The sequence below is a fragment of the Somniosus microcephalus genome, chromosome 19, assembly GCF_052327205.1.
Source record: "Somniosus microcephalus isolate GS21.2 chromosome 19, FLI_Smic_1.0, whole genome shotgun sequence".
Lineage (NCBI taxonomy): Eukaryota > Metazoa > Chordata > Chondrichthyes > Squaliformes > Somniosidae > Somniosus > Somniosus microcephalus.
Genome location: NC_141005.1, coordinates 36,864,437 through 36,880,967, shown reverse-complemented (window position 1 = coordinate 36,880,967; position 16,531 = coordinate 36,864,437). Strand labels below are relative to the sequence as shown.

Here is a 16,531-nt window from a genome sequence, read left to right as displayed (position 1 = left end):
CCCCCAGTCGCGCGCTCTCTTCCCCCCCCAGTCGCGCTCTCTCTTCCCCCCCCAGGTCGCGCTCTCTCTTCCCCCCCCCAGTCGCGCTCTCTCTTCCCCTCCCCCAGTCGCGCTCTCTCTTCCCCCCCCCAGTCGCGCTCTCTCTTCCCCCCCCCAGTCGCGCTCTCTCTTCCCCCCCCAGTCGCGCTCTCTCTTCCCCCCCGTCGCGCTCTCTCTTCCCCCCCCAGTCGCGCTCTCTCTTCCCCCCCCCAGTCGCGCTCTCTCATCCCCCCCATCGCGCTCTCTCTTCCCCCCCCAGTCGCGCTCTCTCTTCCCCCCCAGTCGCGCTCTCTCTTCCCCCCCCAGTCGCGCTCTCTCTTCCCCCCCCAGTCGCGCTCTCTCTTCCCCCCCCAGTCGCGCTCTCTCTTCCCCTCCCCAGTCGCGCTCTCTCTTCCCCCCCCAGTCGCGCTCTCCTCTTCCCCCCCCCAGTCGCGCTCTCTCTTCCCCCCCCAGTCGCGCTCTCTCTTCCCCCCCCCAGTCGCGCTCTCTCTTCCCCCCCAGTCGCGCTCTCTCTCCCCCCCAGTCGCGCTCTCCTTCCCCCCCCAGTCGCGCTCTCTCTTCCCCCCCAGTCGCGCTCTCTTCCCCCCCAGTCGCGCTCTCTCTTCCCCCCCCAGTCGCGCTCTCTCTTCCCCCCCCAGTCGCGCTCTCTCTTCCCCCCCCAGTCGCGCTCTCTCTTCCCCCCCAGTCGCGCTCTCTCTTCCCCCCCCCAGTCGCGCTCTCTCTTCCCCCCCCCAGCTCTCTCGCGCTCTCTCTTCCCCCCCCAGTCGCGCTCTCTCTTCCCCCCCCAGTCGCGCTCTCTCTTCCCCCCCCAGTCGCGCTCTCTCTTCCCCCCCAGTCGCGCTCTCTCTTCCCCCCCCCAGTCGCGCTCTCTCTTCCCCCCCCCCAGTCCGCGCTCTCTCTTCCCCCCCCCAGTCGCGCTCTCTCTTCCCCCCCCAGTCGCGCTCTCTCTTCCCCCCCCAGTCGCGCTCTCTCTTCCCCCCCAGTCGCGCTCTCTCTTCCCCCCCCAGTCGCGCTCTCTCTTCCCCCCAGTCGCGCTCTCTCTTCCCCCCCCAGTCGCGCTCTCTCTTCCCCCCCCAGTCGCGCTCCTCTCTTCCCCCCCCAGTCGCGCTCTCTCTTCCCCCCCCAGTCGCGCTCTCTCTTCCCCCCCTGTCGCGCTCTCTCTTCCCCCCCCAGTCGCGCTCTCGTCTTCCCCCCCCAGTCGCGCTCTCTCTTCCCCCCCAGTCGCGCTCTCTCTTCCCCCCCCAGTCGCGCTCTCTTCCCCCAGTGCGCGCTCTCTTCCCCCCAGTCGCGCTCTCTCTTCCCCCCCAGTCGCGCTCTCTCTTCCCCCCCCAGTCGCGCTCTCTCTTCCCCCCCAGTCGCGCTCTCTCTTCCCCCCCCAGTCGCGCTCTCTTCCCCCCCAGTCGCGCTCTCTCTTCCCCCCCAGTCGCGCTCTCGTCTTCTCCCCCCAGTCGCGCTCTCTCTTCCCCCCCCAGTCGCGCTCCTCTCTTCCCCCCCAGTCGCGCTCTGCTCTTCCCCCCCAGTCGCGCTCTCTTCCCCCCCCAGTCGCGCTCTCTCTTCCCCCCCCCAGTCGCGCTCTCTCTTCCCCCAGTCGCGCTCTCTCTTCCTCCCCCAGTCGCGCTCTCTCTTCCCCCCCAGTCGCGCTCTCTCTTCCCCCCCCAGTCGCGCTCTCTCTTCCCCCCCCCAGTCGCGCTCTCTCTTCCCCCCCAGTCGCGCTCTCTCTTCCCCCCCCAGTCGCGCTCTCTCTTCCCCCAGTCGCGCTCTCTCTTCCCCCCAGTCGCGCTCTCTCTTCCCCCCCCAGTCGCGCTCTCTTCCCCCCAGTCGCGCTCTCTCTTCCCCCCCCAGTCGCGCTCTCTCTTCCCCCCCAGTCGCGCTCTCTCTTCCCCCCCCAGTCGCGCTCTCTCTTCCCCCCCCCAGTCGCGCTCTTCTTCTTCCCCCCAGTCGCGCTCTCTCTTCCCCCCCAGTCGCGCTCTCTCTTCCCCCCCAGTCGCGCTCTCTCTTCCCCCCCAGTCGCGCTCTCTCTTCCCCCCCCCAGTCGCGCTCTCTCTTCCCCCCCCAGTCGCGCTCTCTCTTCCCCCCCCAGTCGCGCTCTCTCTTCCCCCCCCAGTCGCGCTCTCTCTTCCCCCCCCAGTCGCGCTCTCTCTTCCCCCCCCAGTCGCGCTCTCTCTTCCCCCCCAGTCGCGCTCTCTCTTCCCCCCCCAGTCGCGCTCTCTCTTCCCCCCCCCAGTCGCGCTCTCTCATTCCCCCCCCAGTCGCGCTCTCTCTTCCCCCCCCAGTCGCGCTCTCTCTTCCCCCCCAGTCGCGTCTCTCCAGTGGCTTCTCCCCCCCAGTCGCGCTCTCTCTTCTCCCCCCCCAGTCGAAGCTCTCTCTTCCCTCCCCCCAGTCGCGCTCTCTCTTCCCCCCCAGTCCGCGCTCTCTCTTCCCCCCCCAGTCGCGCTCTCTCTTCCCCCCCCCAGTCGCGCTCTCTCTTCCCCCCCCCAGTCGCGCTCTCTCTTCCCCCCCCAGTCGCGCTCTCTCTTCCCCCCCCCAGTCGCGCTCTCTCTTCCCCCCCCAGTCGCGCTCTCTCTTCCCCCAGTCGCGCTCTCTCTTCCCCCCCCAGTCGCGCTCTCTCTTTCCCCCCCAGTCGCGCTCTCTCTTCCCCCCCCAGTCGCGCTCTCTCTTCCCCCCCCCAGTCGCGCTCTCTCTTCCCCCCCAGTCGCGCTCTCTCTTCCCCCCCCCAGTCGCGCTCTCGTCTTCCCCCCCAGTCGCGCTCTCTCTTCCCCCCCCAGTCGCGCTCTCTCTTCCCCCCCCCAGTCGCGCTCTCTCTTCCCCCCCCAGTCGCGCTCTCTCTTCCCCCCCCAGTCGCGCTCTCTCTTCCCCCCCCAGTCGCGCTCTCTCTTCCCCCCCCAGTCGCGCTCTCTCTTCCCCCCCCAGTCGCGCTCTCTCTTCCCCCCCCAGTCGCGCTCTCGGTCTTCCCCCCCCAGTCGCGCTCTCTCTTCCCCCCCCAGTCGCGCTCTCTCTTCCCCCCCCAGTCGCGCTCTCTCTTCCCCCCCCCCAGTCGCGCTCTCTCTTCCCCCCCCAGTCGCGCTCTCTCTTCCCCCCCCAGTCGCGCTCTCTCTTCCCCCCCCAGTCGCGCTCTCTCTTCCCCCCCCAGTCGCGCTCTCTCTTCCCCCCCCCAGTCGCGCTCTCTCTTCCCCCCCAGTCGCGCTCTCTCTTCCCCCCCAGTCGCGCTCTCTTCCCCAGTCGCGCTCTCTCTCCCCCAGTCGCGCTCTCTCTTCCCCCCCAGTCGCGCTCTCTCTTTCCCCCCAGTCGCGCTCTCTCTTCCCCCCCAGTCGCGCTCTCTCTTCCCCCAGTCGCGCTCTCTCTTCCCCCCCAGTCGCGCTCTCTCTTCCCCCCAGTCGCGCTCTCCCTTCCCCCCCAGTCGCGCTCTCTCTCTCTTCCAACAACAACATGCCCTCAAAAAAGCCTCGGCACCGCCGGGCACCCCCAGCTAGTATATTGTTATAAAGCAGTGTATCTTCTAACACACCATGTGGAGCATCACAGGATATCAGTTAGTACATAATGCGTATTGCATTGTGAGCATCCCATCGTTTTACATACACATTTTTTGTGCCGTCTATTTGGCCCAAGTTTAGTATTCGTCAAACAACAATGCATCACAACTGAACAGGTAGGGAACACACCAATCAGCAAGGAGTGAAAAATCACCAGTCACAAAGTAGTAAAATATATCAATTAATTAACAAAGGTCAGTCCACAGCTACCAATAAAAAAAATAGACCAATCAAATTGTGCAAAATGCTTAAAATATTTTTTGATAATCCTTTTAAATGACATCTTAGATTCTTCACTAAACTGAGCACTTACTGTTGCAAATAAGTTTTATAACAAAATAAGCAACAGGAAGTTGCAACATGTACAAGGAAGTTACTAAACATGTGTCTGCAATAAAATCTTCCATTGTCAGTCTGTGCCTGCTGCTTCTAGAAATGTATAGGATGGACAGCAAGTCTGGGCAATTGCACAGTTGCTGTTTGTAACATCTGTCCTCCTCCACAACTCCTTGTACAGTCAGAGAAAAGCCCCGACTGAGCTGACCGCAAAGAAGGCCTTTTTCAGGAACACTGAAATTGGTTTTTTTTTTGTATAAATTATTAAAATATGGTACAATATGAACTCCCAACTTTTACAGAGGAAAGTTGCCTGAAAAAAAAAACAATTCGTGGGGTGCTTACGACATTTTATATGTTACATGTGTTCCAAATGAAACTTTCTACTTTGAATTCTAGCAGCAATTAATCTTTTGTGTTTTGTGCTGCATGCTAAATGCTTACAGCAGCTGCATTTATTTATGCTAATGTCAGAATTGAAAAGCAACAAAAACAAAACTATATAAATAGCAGAAATTCAAGAAGAACTGTACCAAGTTGGAAGGGAAGAGTGGAATAAAAGTCCTGAATTTAAACATGATTAAATCAGTGCTGCTTAGTAAGACTGCGCCAGAGATATTTGGTCAAGAAGGAAAAATGCAAATTAGTTCAATCTTTTCTTAATTTTATACATTTCTTGATGCTTGCTATAAAAGTCCACACTATAAACAGATGGGCATTAAAGAGTTCCTCTGTATTGCATGCAGAGATTTATTTATGTAGCTGTGGTATTTATTTGTCCGCCTGCAGCTGCTAAGGGAAGTGGTTTTATTTGTTTTCCAGGGCTGATAAGAAACAGATACTGCAGTTTCTCAGATGCGTCTAGTTACCACTTTTCAGTGGAGATGTGCACACTTCCCCCGCCCCCCACTTCCACACACCAGCATCGTCCTTGCAACAGCAAAACCTCTGGCTTGCCACAACCAAGGTCATGGGGCAACTGCTGCGCTGACTTCCTGTAACACTTTCCCCATCACTCTTTGCCGATAAAACCCCTCTTGTTATAAAACAGTGCAGTGAGCAACGCCACGTGAGATCTGCTAGTGGATAATATATCTTAGGGCACCCGCATCACATTTCAGACATTTTTCATTCTACATAGAAGTTTCTGTGTCATACCTTAATAATATATATATATTAATAAAGAGAAAGAAAGCCAGTCATTTCCTGATGGTTCAGGGAAGCTCCCCAGCAACAGAAAATGCTCTCTAATTGATCTCATGCCTCTGAGAATAATCACCCTCTAATGAACCAAAGGCTGTATGCTATATGATAGCATTGTTAGATAGATTGATATTGATAGATTGTCCTTATTGAATAGTGTATCCTCCATCTTACCATGAACAATGTCTTGGGAAATCGGATAGTTTTTATATTATATATATATATGCTGAGTGTTTTTGATGATTATGCCTCTTTGAGAATCTGTGTGTGTAACTGTTAATAATACAGTTCATCGACCTTTAGTTCTCTTTAGAAATGTTATTTAAAGCTGTCTGTCCTGTGTGTTTTTCCTAAAGGCCAAAGACTGTTTGGAGAGAGCATTTTAGGACTGACCCAAGGCTCTGTCTCGGATTTACTTTCTCGGCCTAAACCCTGGCACAAGCTGAGCCTGAAGGGGAGGGAACCGTTTGTTCGCATGCAATTGTGGTTAAATGATCCCTTCAATGTGGAGAAGTTGAGGGACATGAAGAAAATGGAGAAAAAAGGTAAACTAACTCTGAAAATTAATTTCAGCTTCATATACAGATGAGCAAGCTAAAATCTCGAGATTACTTGTTCTTCTTTATTTCCAAATACATAGTGTAACTAGAATCAGCTCTGAACCTAATCCAACATTTGATTGGGCCAACTCCGATGTATTTTTTGTTCCAAGTGGCTTTTTGCCCCAACTCTAATTACTTGGGTTCACAGGAGCTTTCCCAAATTGCACGTACAGCAATGCATTCTCATTCCCATGTCTATCCCTCACTGCAGATGTACAGTGTTACCACATCGCAATGCAGCGAGGCAGGCCATTCAGCTCATCTAATTTCATCAATCTGTTACTGGTTGCACCACGCCTCCTCCCTCACATGTCTATGCATGGTTGCACCTTAGCAGGTAACACACATGTCGGATTGTGGATTTCCCATATCAGCAGGTGGAAGAAATTGATGGGTACGTTTTATTTCAGTTTCTTCCTCTGTGCGGGGGAACGTGTGTGCAAGTGTTTGAGTGCGCATTAGTGTGTCCTTTCAATCCGTTGGTGGTGATCTAGGCTGAGTGTGAAACCAATGCTCCTGGTTCCCTTAGCCAGCTACAGAGGCTCCAAAAGCCCCTTCAATCTCCTCACTTTTCTTTTACTCCGCACTTGATTTCTCCAGGACTACGAAGACCCTCCCTGGAGATTCTCACTGCTGCTTCTGGTAGCTGCTATTTTTCACGACACTTTTTCATTGTTGTACTTTTAAACACTATTATTTTTGGTTGGTTTTTTTGGGTGGGGGGGTGGTGAGGGTTTGAGATTAGTAGCTAGAAACTTCTTTTCCAAATATGAACTGCAGCTTTTTTATCATCAGACCTTGGAAAAAAATGCAAATCGATAATAAACATTATAAATGAGTAAAGATGGGCTGGCGTGTATTATGAGACGGTAATGCATCGAGAGGTTAATGATAACAGAAAGACCAACGTCCCTGATGGCTCACTGAGTCTTGTCCCAGATTTGATCTCCACTTTGTGTTGAGTTAGTTGACCTCAGCCATGGGGCTGCAGAGATATTACAATTGGCCCTGGTTTAGGGCGAGGGAAAGCAGCCAGAATTCCAGTTCCAGATCACTATCCAGCGACCCCATGCTGGAGGACAACTGTCACAATCCAGCAAGGAGTTGATGCCTTACAGAGAAGAAGGGAGGGGAGAATATTGGCAAAAGAAGGAAAACCTTTTAATAAATTGCAACATCAAATTTCAAGTGAGTAAACGGTTTGTTGAGTATTTTTATGTTTAGCTGGTGTCTGAGTCAATGGATTCCATGTTTAGTAAGCTTTATCTTTTGGTTGGTATCTTATGGTCAGCAGGCTTCTCTGATCAAACAATATGATTTGGACGAAAGTGGCCTTTTACCAAGTGATTTGAACTGCAGGACATTGGGGTTTATTTTATAGCACTGGTTGTTTTTCCCATGGCATTGCGCATGGTCTCAGAGAATATGGTTACTCTCTTACCTGTCAGTCTGCATGTTGCATCTCTTCTCTTACCTCTCTTGCCTCGTCTGTCTCCCCTCTTCCTTTCCCTTCTCTTTGCCCTACTTCTCTGTGTCCTCGTCTCTTCTTTTGGGTAGCATGGCATGTTGTGGTAAAGAAAGGAGATCCCAAGGGCTGAAGGCTGCATTTGAGATGGGGCTGCGGGGAAAATGTGGCCATCCATTTCCCTTCCTATCTATTTCCTTCTAAGAGGCTGTGTTTACTTTTATATTTAATTACTTGATTTTTTTAAAAATGCATCAATATAGAGCAGAACGACAGTGTCCCTTTTCCTTTCAGTCTCACAGGTGTTAGCCATTAGGAGCTGTGTCTCACAGGTGTAAGGAATTAGCAATTGACTTTTCTAACTGTCATAAGAACATAAGACGTAGGAGCAGGAGTCGGCCAATCATCCCCTCCAGCCTGCTCCGCCATTCAATAAGATCATGGCTGACCCAATCTTGGCCTCAACACCACTTTCCCGCTCTCTCCCCATACCCCTTGACTCCCTTGTAGTTCAAATGTCTGTCAATCTCCACCTTGAATATATTCATTGACTCCGCCTCCACAGCTCTCTGGGGAAGAGAATTCCAAAGATTCACGACCCTCTGAGAGAAGAAATTCCTCCTCATCTCCATCTTAAATGGGCGACACCTTATTCTGAAACTGTGCCCCCATAGTTCTAGATACCCCCACTAGGGGAAACATCCTCTCAGCATCCACCCTGTCAATCCCCCTCAGAATCTTATATGTTTCAATAAGATCACCTCTCATTCTTCTAAACTCCAATGAGTATAGGCCCAACCTGCTCAACCTTTCATCATACGTCAACCCCTTCATCCCAGGAATCCACCTAGTGAACCTTCTCTGCACTGCCTCCAATGCAAGTATATCCTTCCTTAAATATGGAGACCAAAACTGTACGCAGTACTCCAGATACGGTCTCTCCAGCACCCTGTAAAGTTGCATCAAAGCTTCCCTACTTTTATACTCCATACCACTTGCAATAAAGGCCAACATTCCATTAGCCTTCCTAATTACTTGCTGTACCTGCATGCTAACTTTTTGTGTTTCATGTACGAGGACCCCCAGATCCCTCTGTACCGCAGCATTTTGTAGTATCACTCCATTTAAATAATAATTTGCTTTTTCATTCTTCCTTCCAAAGTGGATAACCTCACATTTTCCCACATTATACTCCATCTGTCAAATTTTTGCCCACTCACTTAACCTATCTATATCCCATGTCAGCCAAACATGGGTGGGTAATTGGCTGGGTTCAAAGTTCAACTGTTGCTTTTTGAGAATGGATCGAGCATTAACATGAAGTCCATCTGTCTGTCTGTCTCTCTTTCTCTGTCTCTCTCTCTCTCGCATATCTACCTACCCCTATTTCTGGCCAGGATCTGTCTCATGCCGCATTTCCTACATTACAACAGTGACAACACTTCAAAAAGTACTTAATTCACGGTAAAGCGCTTTGGGACATCCTGAGGTTCTGAAAACTGCTTTTTACCAGTGGGAAGAGCAGGCGCGGCGGAGACTGCCCGTTGGTACTTGAAAATTGCATTTGGATCCTAGTAACAGCATAAGAGCCCAATTTACATGAACTAATGGGGTTCCCGCCTGGGCTGCCAATTTCAGTGCCCCAAACAAAATGAGAGCTGGACGTCGGTGGGAGCAGGGCGCTAAGTGCTGCGGTGCTAGTTTAATTGCGCTGCCAGGCGGAGGGGGTGAAACTCGGCCCCTATTTGTGTCGTTCTTTCTGCCTCTCACTCTCCCTCTGTCTCATAGGCGTTAGAAGTTAGAATCTTTGGGGCTAATTTTCAACTTAACCACTGGAGCGTAAAACTGATTTCAATGGAAAAGAAAACAGGGCGGTTTCTATAACAAGCGCCCGACCCACTATGCTGGTTTTCTGCTCCGATGGTAAGTTGAAAATTACCCCCCTCTGTCTCACAGGAGTATGTGATTAGCAACAACCCTTTCTGTCAACAACAAAACAAAACAAGAAAAATACAGCTGGTGCTTTTATAAAATTTGAAATTACTTGGGCCCGTACTTTCCGATCGCAGGCCTCCCGTGGCGGAGGCCTGCAATCTGGAAAATTCTGCGCTCTTACCTGAGGGCCCCCGGGACGCACATGCTTCCGCTCCTGGGCCTCTCCAAATTTGAAGTGCACAGGGCCCACGTATCCCAGGGGCACATGTAGTTCGCAGCGTCCCTGGGATCACGTGAGCCATGGGGAGCCAATCACAGAAGGGAATCTCCCTTCATACATTTGACAGGCCTGTCAAATATATAGAAACATAGAAGATAGGAGCAGGAGTAGGCCATTCGGCCCCTCGTGCCTGTTCCGGCATTTAATGAGATCATGGCTGATCATCCAAATTCAGTACGATAGCAAAATACTGCGGATGCTGGAAATCCAAAATAACAACAGAAAATACTGGAAAAACTCAGCAGGCCAGGCAACATCCGTGGAGAGAAATTAGAGTCAAAGTTTCGGGTCAAAACCCTTTATCAAGACGAAAGAGGCACAGGGAATGAAATAGATTAAGAGGCCGAGCTGGGAGAGAACAAAAGAGAAGAGACATTAAGAGGTATTCAAAACGAGACGAGATGGTGATAGGACTAGTGGAGACAAAAGATGGCTCTAGATTAGGTGTGAAATGCGCTGGCAGAATGGGAGACAGCTGCCATGTGGGAGAGAGAGAGAAAAGGAAAGGGGGGGGGGAAACCAAAACAAAGGTGTGGATAAAAAAATAAGTCAAAATGTAATAGGGGCCGAGGTTATGATCTGAAATTGTTGAACTCGATATTGAGTCCGGAAGGCTGTAAAGTGCCTAATCGGAAGATGAGGTGCTGTTCCTCGAGTTTACCTTGAGCTTCCGTGGAACAATGCAAGAGGCCGAGGACAGTGAGGTCTGAGTGGGAATGGGGTGGTGAATTGAAATAACAGGCGACCGGAAGCTCAGGGTCACCCTTACGGACTGAACGGAGGTGTTCCGCAAAGCGGTCACCCAATCTGCGTTTGGTCTCCCCAATGCAGAGGAGACCACATCGTGAGCAGCGAATACAGTATACTAGATTGCATGAAGTACAAGTAAATCACTGTTTCACCTGGAAGGGGTGTTTGGGGCCCTGGACAGTGGGAAGGGGGTAGTTATAAGGGCAGGTGTTACATCTCCTGCGCTTGCACGGGAAGGTGCCAGGCGAAGGGGAAGGGGTGATAGAGGAGTGGGCTAGGGTGTCTCGGAGGGAGTGGTCCCTACGGAATGCTGAAAGGGGAGGGGAGGGGAAGATGCGTTTGGTGGTGGGATCAGTTTGGAGGTGGTGGAAATGGTGGAGGATGATCCGTTGAATGTGGAGGCTGGTGGGGTGAAAGGTGAGGACAAGGGGAACCCTATCGTGGTTCCGGGAGGCAGGGGCCGGGAGGGAGGGGCAGGGGTGAGGGCAGAAGTGCGGGAGATAGAATGGACACGGTCGAGGGCCGTGTCAACCACGGTAGAGGGAAATCCTTGGTTGAGGAAAAAGGAAGACATGTCGGAAGCACTGGTGTGGAAGGTGGCATCGTCGGAGCAGATGCGGCAGAGACGGAGAAACTGGGACAATGGAATAGAGTCCTTACAGGAGGCGGGGTGGGAGGAAGTGTAGTCCAGGTAGCTGTGGGAGTCAGTGGGCTTGTAGTGAATATTGGTCAATAACCTATCCCCAGATATGGAGACGGAGAAATCGAGGAAGGGAAGGGAAGAGTCAGAGATGGATCATGTGAAGGTGAGGGAAGGGTGGAAATTGGAGGCAAATTGAATGAAATTGTCTAGTTCAGGGCGAGAGCAGGAAACGGCACCGATACAGTCATCAGTGTATCGGAAAAAGAGGTGAGGGAGGGGACCCGAGTAGGACTGGAACAAAGAGTGTTCCACATATCCCACGAAAAGGCAGGCATAGCTAGGACCCATGCGGGTACCCATAGCAACACCTTTGATTTGGAGGAAATGAGTGGAGTTAAAGGAGAAGTTGTTCAATGTGAGAACAAGTTCAGCCAGGCGAAGGAGGGTAGTGGTGGATGGGGACTGGTCAGGCCTCTGTTCAAGGAAGAAGCGGAGCGCCCTCAGGCCATCCTGGTGGGGGATGGACGTGTAGAGGGATTGTACGTCCATGGTGAAAAGGAAGCGGTTGGGGCCAGGAAACTGGAAACTGTTAAAGTGGCGGAGGGCGTCAAAAGAGTCGCGGATGTAGGTGGGAAGAGACTGGACAAGGGGAGAAAAGATAGGGTCGAGATAGGAAGAGATAAGTTCCGTGGGGCAAGAACAGGCTGAAACGATGGGCCTACCAGGGCAGTCCTGTTTGTGGATCTTGGGAAGGAGGTAGAAGCGGGCTGTGCGGGGTTGGGGAACTATGAGGTTGGTGGCCGCGGGGGGAAGATCTCCAGAGGAGATGAGGTCAGTGACAGTCTTGGAAACAGTGGTTTGATGTTCGGTAGTGGGGTCATGGTCCAGGTGGAGGTAGGAGGAGGTGTTGGAGAGTTGGTGTTCAGCTTCCGCTAGGTAGAGGTCAGTTCGCCAAACAACAACAGCACCACCCTTGTCAGCAGGTTTAATGACAATGTCAGGGTTGGATCTAAGAGAATGGAGTGCTGCAAGTTCAGAGGGAGGTAGGTTGGTGTGAGTGAGGGGAGCAGAGAAACGGAGACGGCCGATGTCACGGCGGCAGTTAGCGATGAAAAGATGTAGAGACGGTAAGAGGCCAGGGGGAGGGGCCCAGGTAGAACGGGAATTCTGAAAGCGGGAGAAAGGGTCAGTCGTGCGGGGGGAAGACTCCCCCCTTCCCACTGTCCAGGCCCCAAACACCCCTTCCAGGTGAAACAGCGATTTACTTGTACTTCTTGCAATCTAGTATACTGTATTCACTGCTCACGATGCGGTCTCCTCTACATTGGGGAGACCAAACGCAGATTGGGTGACCGCTTTGCGGAACACCTCCGTTCAGTCCGTAAGGGTGACCCTGAGCTTCCGGTCGCCTGTCATTTTAATTCACCGCCCCATTCCCACTCGGACCTCACCGTCCTCGGCCTCTTGCATTGTTCCACAGAAGCTCAACGTAAACTCGAGGGACAGGCACTCTGCAGTCTTCCGGACTCAATATCGAGTTCAACAATTTCAGATCATAACCTTGGCCCCTATTACATTTTCACTTATTTTTTTATCCACACCTTTGTTTTGGTTTCCCCCCCCCCCTTCCTTTTTTTTTTCTCTCTCCCACATGGCTGTCTCCCATTCTGCCAGCACATTTCACACCTAATCTAGAGCTGTCTTTTGTCTCCACTAGTCCCATCACCATCTCGTCTCGTTTTGAATACCTCTTAATGTCTCTTCTCTTTTGTTCTCTCCCAGCCCGGCCTCTTAATCTATTTCATTCCCTGTGCCTCTTTAGTCTTGACAAAGGGTTTTGACCCGAAACGTTGACTCCAATTTCTCTCCACGGATGTTGCCTGGCCTGCTGAATTTTTCCAGCATTTTCTGTTGTTAATCCAAATTCAGTACCCTGTCCCTGCTTTCTCCCCATATCCCTTGATCCCTTTAGCCTTAAGAAATATATCTAACTCCTTCTTGAATATATTTAATGAACTGGCCTCAACTGCCTTGTGTGGTAGAGAATTCCACAGGTTCACCACTCTCTGGGTGAAGAAATTCCTCCTCATCTCCGTCCTAAATGGCTTACCCCTTATCCTTAGACTGTGACCCCTGGTGCTGGACTCCCCCGCCATTGGGAACATCCTTCCTGCATCTAGCCTGTCTAGTTCTGTTAGAATTTTATAACTTTCAATGAGATCCCCTCTCATTCTTCTAAACTCCAGCGAATATAAGCCTAATCGACCCAATCTCTCCTCATACGTCATTCCTGCCATCCCAGGTATCAGTCTGGTGAATCTTCGCTGCACTCTCTCCATGGCAAGAACATCCTTCCTCAGATAAGGCGACCAAAACTGCACACAATACTCAAGGTGTGGTCTCACCAAGGCCCTGTACAACTGCAGCAAGACATCCTTGCTCCTGTACTCGAATCCTCTCGCTATGAAGGCCAACATACCATTTGCCTTCTTAACCGCCTGCTGCACCTGCATACTTACCTTCAGCGACTGGTGCACAAGGACACCCAGGTCTCGTTGCACTTCCCCTTTTCCCAATCTATTGCCGTTCAGATAATAATCTGTCTTCCTGTTTTTGCCACCGAAGTGGATAACCTCGCATTTATCCACATTATATTGCATTTGCCATGCTTCTGCCCAATCACCCAACCTGTCCAAATCATACTGGAGTTTCTCTGCACCCTCCTCACAGCACACACGCCCACCCAGCTTTGTGTCATCTGCAAACTTGGAGATATTACATCTAGTTCCCTCGTCTAGATCATTTGTGAATAGCTGGGGTCCTAGCACCGATTCTTGCAGTACCCCACCAGTCACTGCCTACCACTCGGAAAAAGACCCGTTTATTCCAACTCTTTGCTTCCTGTCTGCCAACCAGTTCTCTATCCAAGACAGTACCTTACCCCCAATCCCATATGCTTTAACTTTGCACGCTAATCTCTTATGCGGGACCTTATCGAAAGCCTTCTGAAAGTCCAAATACACCACATCCACTGGTTCTCCCTTATCTCTTCTACCAGTTACATCCTCAAAAAATTCCAGTAGGTTAGTCAAGCATGATTTACCTTTTGTAAATCCATGTTGACTTTGTCCAATCCTGTCACTGTTTTCCAAGTGCTCTGCTATTACATCTTTTATAATGGACTCTAGCATTTTCCCCACTACCGATGCCAGGCTTACCGGTCTATAATTCCCCGTTTTCTCTCTACCACCTTTTTTAAATAGTGGGGTTACATTAGCTATCCTCCAATCCATGGGAACTGTTCCAGAGTCTATAGAATTTTGGAAGATGACCAGCAATGCCCCTACTATTTCTAGGGCCACTTCCTTAAGTACCTTCGGATGTAGATTATCAGGCCCTGGGGATTTGTCGGTCTTCAATCCCGTCAATTTCCCTAACACCATTTCCCTACAAATACTGATTTCATTTAATTCCTCCCTCTCATTAGACCCTATGTTCCCCGACATCTCTGGGAGGTTATTTGTGTCCTCCTTTGTGAAGACAGAACCAAAGTATGTATTTAATTGGTCTGCCATTTCTTTGTTCCCCATTATAAATTCCCCTGATTCTGGCTGCAAGGGACCTACGCTTGACTTCACCAATCTTTTTCTCTTCACATATCTATAGAAGCTTTTACTGTCAGTTTTTATGTTCCCTGCAAGCTTACTCTCATAATCTATTTTCCCCCTTTTAATTAATCCCTTTGTCCTCCTTTGCTGAATCCTTGATGGAGATCAATGAATGGAGATCAATGAAAAAACATAGTAAAACTTCAAATAAATTTTTTAAAAATCACATTTTTAAAATGACGAAATTACAATAAATTAAGTATTTTAAACAAAAATGTAATTTTTGAAAAAAATAATTAAAGTTTTTTACAGGGCTAAAAATAAACTTACCTTTTTTAAAAGTATTTTTATTAAATGATAAATCAGTGAAATTTTTTTTTTTTAACTTTTTTCAACGCTTATCCTGGTAAAATCAGGCCTTATGCCTGCTTTTATCAGGCGTAAGAATTGTAAGGGTTTTCTGCGGGCGGAGGGTCTCCAAAAAGCGGAACTATCCGCCCACAGAGGCCCTTCTCCAGGGCAGCCGGAGGATCTGTCAAGGGTATTCTTGACAGATCGGAAGTGCCGGTTTTCAGCGCATGCACTGTACCTGCCTGAAACCGGCCTTTCCGATGTCCCTATGGGTGGGTACACAGCACGTACGCACCTGTAGGGATTGGAATATCTGGGCCATTATGTCTTTTTTTTTCTCCCTCTTTCGCCCCTCTCTCCTTCCCTCCCTCAGCTTAATGCATTTTGCATGATTTACAGGAAGCCAATGGCCAGATTGCCCAATCTCAGGGTCATGTACGCACTATAAAATAGCAGCTATTTTGTGACACACCTTATCCTTGAAAATGTTTATCACAGCACAGCTACTTACTAGTTTTCAATGAAACAGGCACCCCCACACACCAAACGTAATTTATAATGGATGCGGATAATGTTTCAGCGAAGCAGAACGTATATCTTTGTACAGAAACCTTGCACATCACTTGTCTGTGTCCATCACAATTCAACTGTTAAACTAGGCTCAAATTTCATATTCAGGAAAGTGTAATAAATCAGAACTGAACAGTTAGAAAACATACCAATCAGCAAGTGGAAATCAATCTTGAACTCTCACTAACTAAAAAAACTTAGTACTGAAAACAATGTTTGTAACATAAAAAAAAAAGTCTTTAGAAAATTACAAAATTCACAAGGAAATGATTAAACTAACTCCTACAGTACCATTTTCAGTATTGGACATGTCTCTCAATAATGTTGTTTGTCAGAGGCCTGTGTGTATGTAAGAAGCCTGAGCCTTGAGTTCGCAGAGGTTTCCAGACCCAACACCATCAGTTGAAGATATTGAAGCCAGCATGCTACAGCTTCCAGCATACACCTGTGTCTACGACATCTGAAACAAATGTATGATTGACGTAAAGATAAGCTATTTGCCGAGCATGCCGTGGCTTGCTGTTTATCAGCCCTGTCACATCCAGTGGAAAATTACTGAAAATGACCCCGCCCCCCCCCGAAAATGAAAATGATTTTTAGGACCTTGAAAGCAACCAGAATTTCTTCTCTTTTTTTTAGTTTAAAACATCAAATTCACGATAAAGTAGGAACTCAACTTTGCCAGTTTAATTTTCCTGAAAAGTAACTTGTAATATGCAATAATCAATTGCTTTAATATAGTAACATGTATAATGAGTAAAACTTTAAACAATGCCAAAGTGGAATTTTCATATTTTGTAATGTACTGCTAAATGGTTGCAGTAGGTGCTTTTATTTTATTTGTTTATACTGAGTTGGTCATATAAATAGGTTGTAACTTGTAGTAGAACTGTACCATTATTCAGGTTTGGAGAGAATTCTGAATAAAAGTCCTGAACAAAATATTTTGCCAAAGATTCTTGCAAAAATACACTAACTGCTGTTGAAGGGATATTTGGTAAAGAATGAAAGATAGGAATAAGAAAGGAGTCAATCAAAGCTTTGTATATTAGATATAACAACAGAAAATGCTGGAAATACTCAGCAGGCCAGGCAGCATCCATGGAGAGAGAAACAGAGTTAATGTTTCAGGTCTGGGACCCTTCACCAGAACTGGAAAAAGCTGGAGATGTAACAGATATTAAGCAGGTGCAGAGACAGGGGTGGGGGGCGGGGG

The 16,531-nt window shown here is 49.7% G+C and overlaps 1 protein-coding gene across 2 annotated transcripts in view; it reads left to right on the top strand.

Moving 5' to 3' along the window:
• cux2b (cut-like homeobox 2b) overlaps positions 1-16,531 on the top strand; it is a 328,835-nt gene that overhangs the window by 304,322 nt on the left and 7,982 nt on the right. For both annotated transcript variants that reach the window (XM_085961568.1, XM_085961567.1), the window contains one exon: positions 5,468-5,656. In XM_085961568.1, coding sequence (XP_085817694.1) covers positions 5,468-5,656 — 189 coding nt within the window. The remainder of the gene's footprint in view (positions 1-5,467; positions 5,657-16,531) is intronic.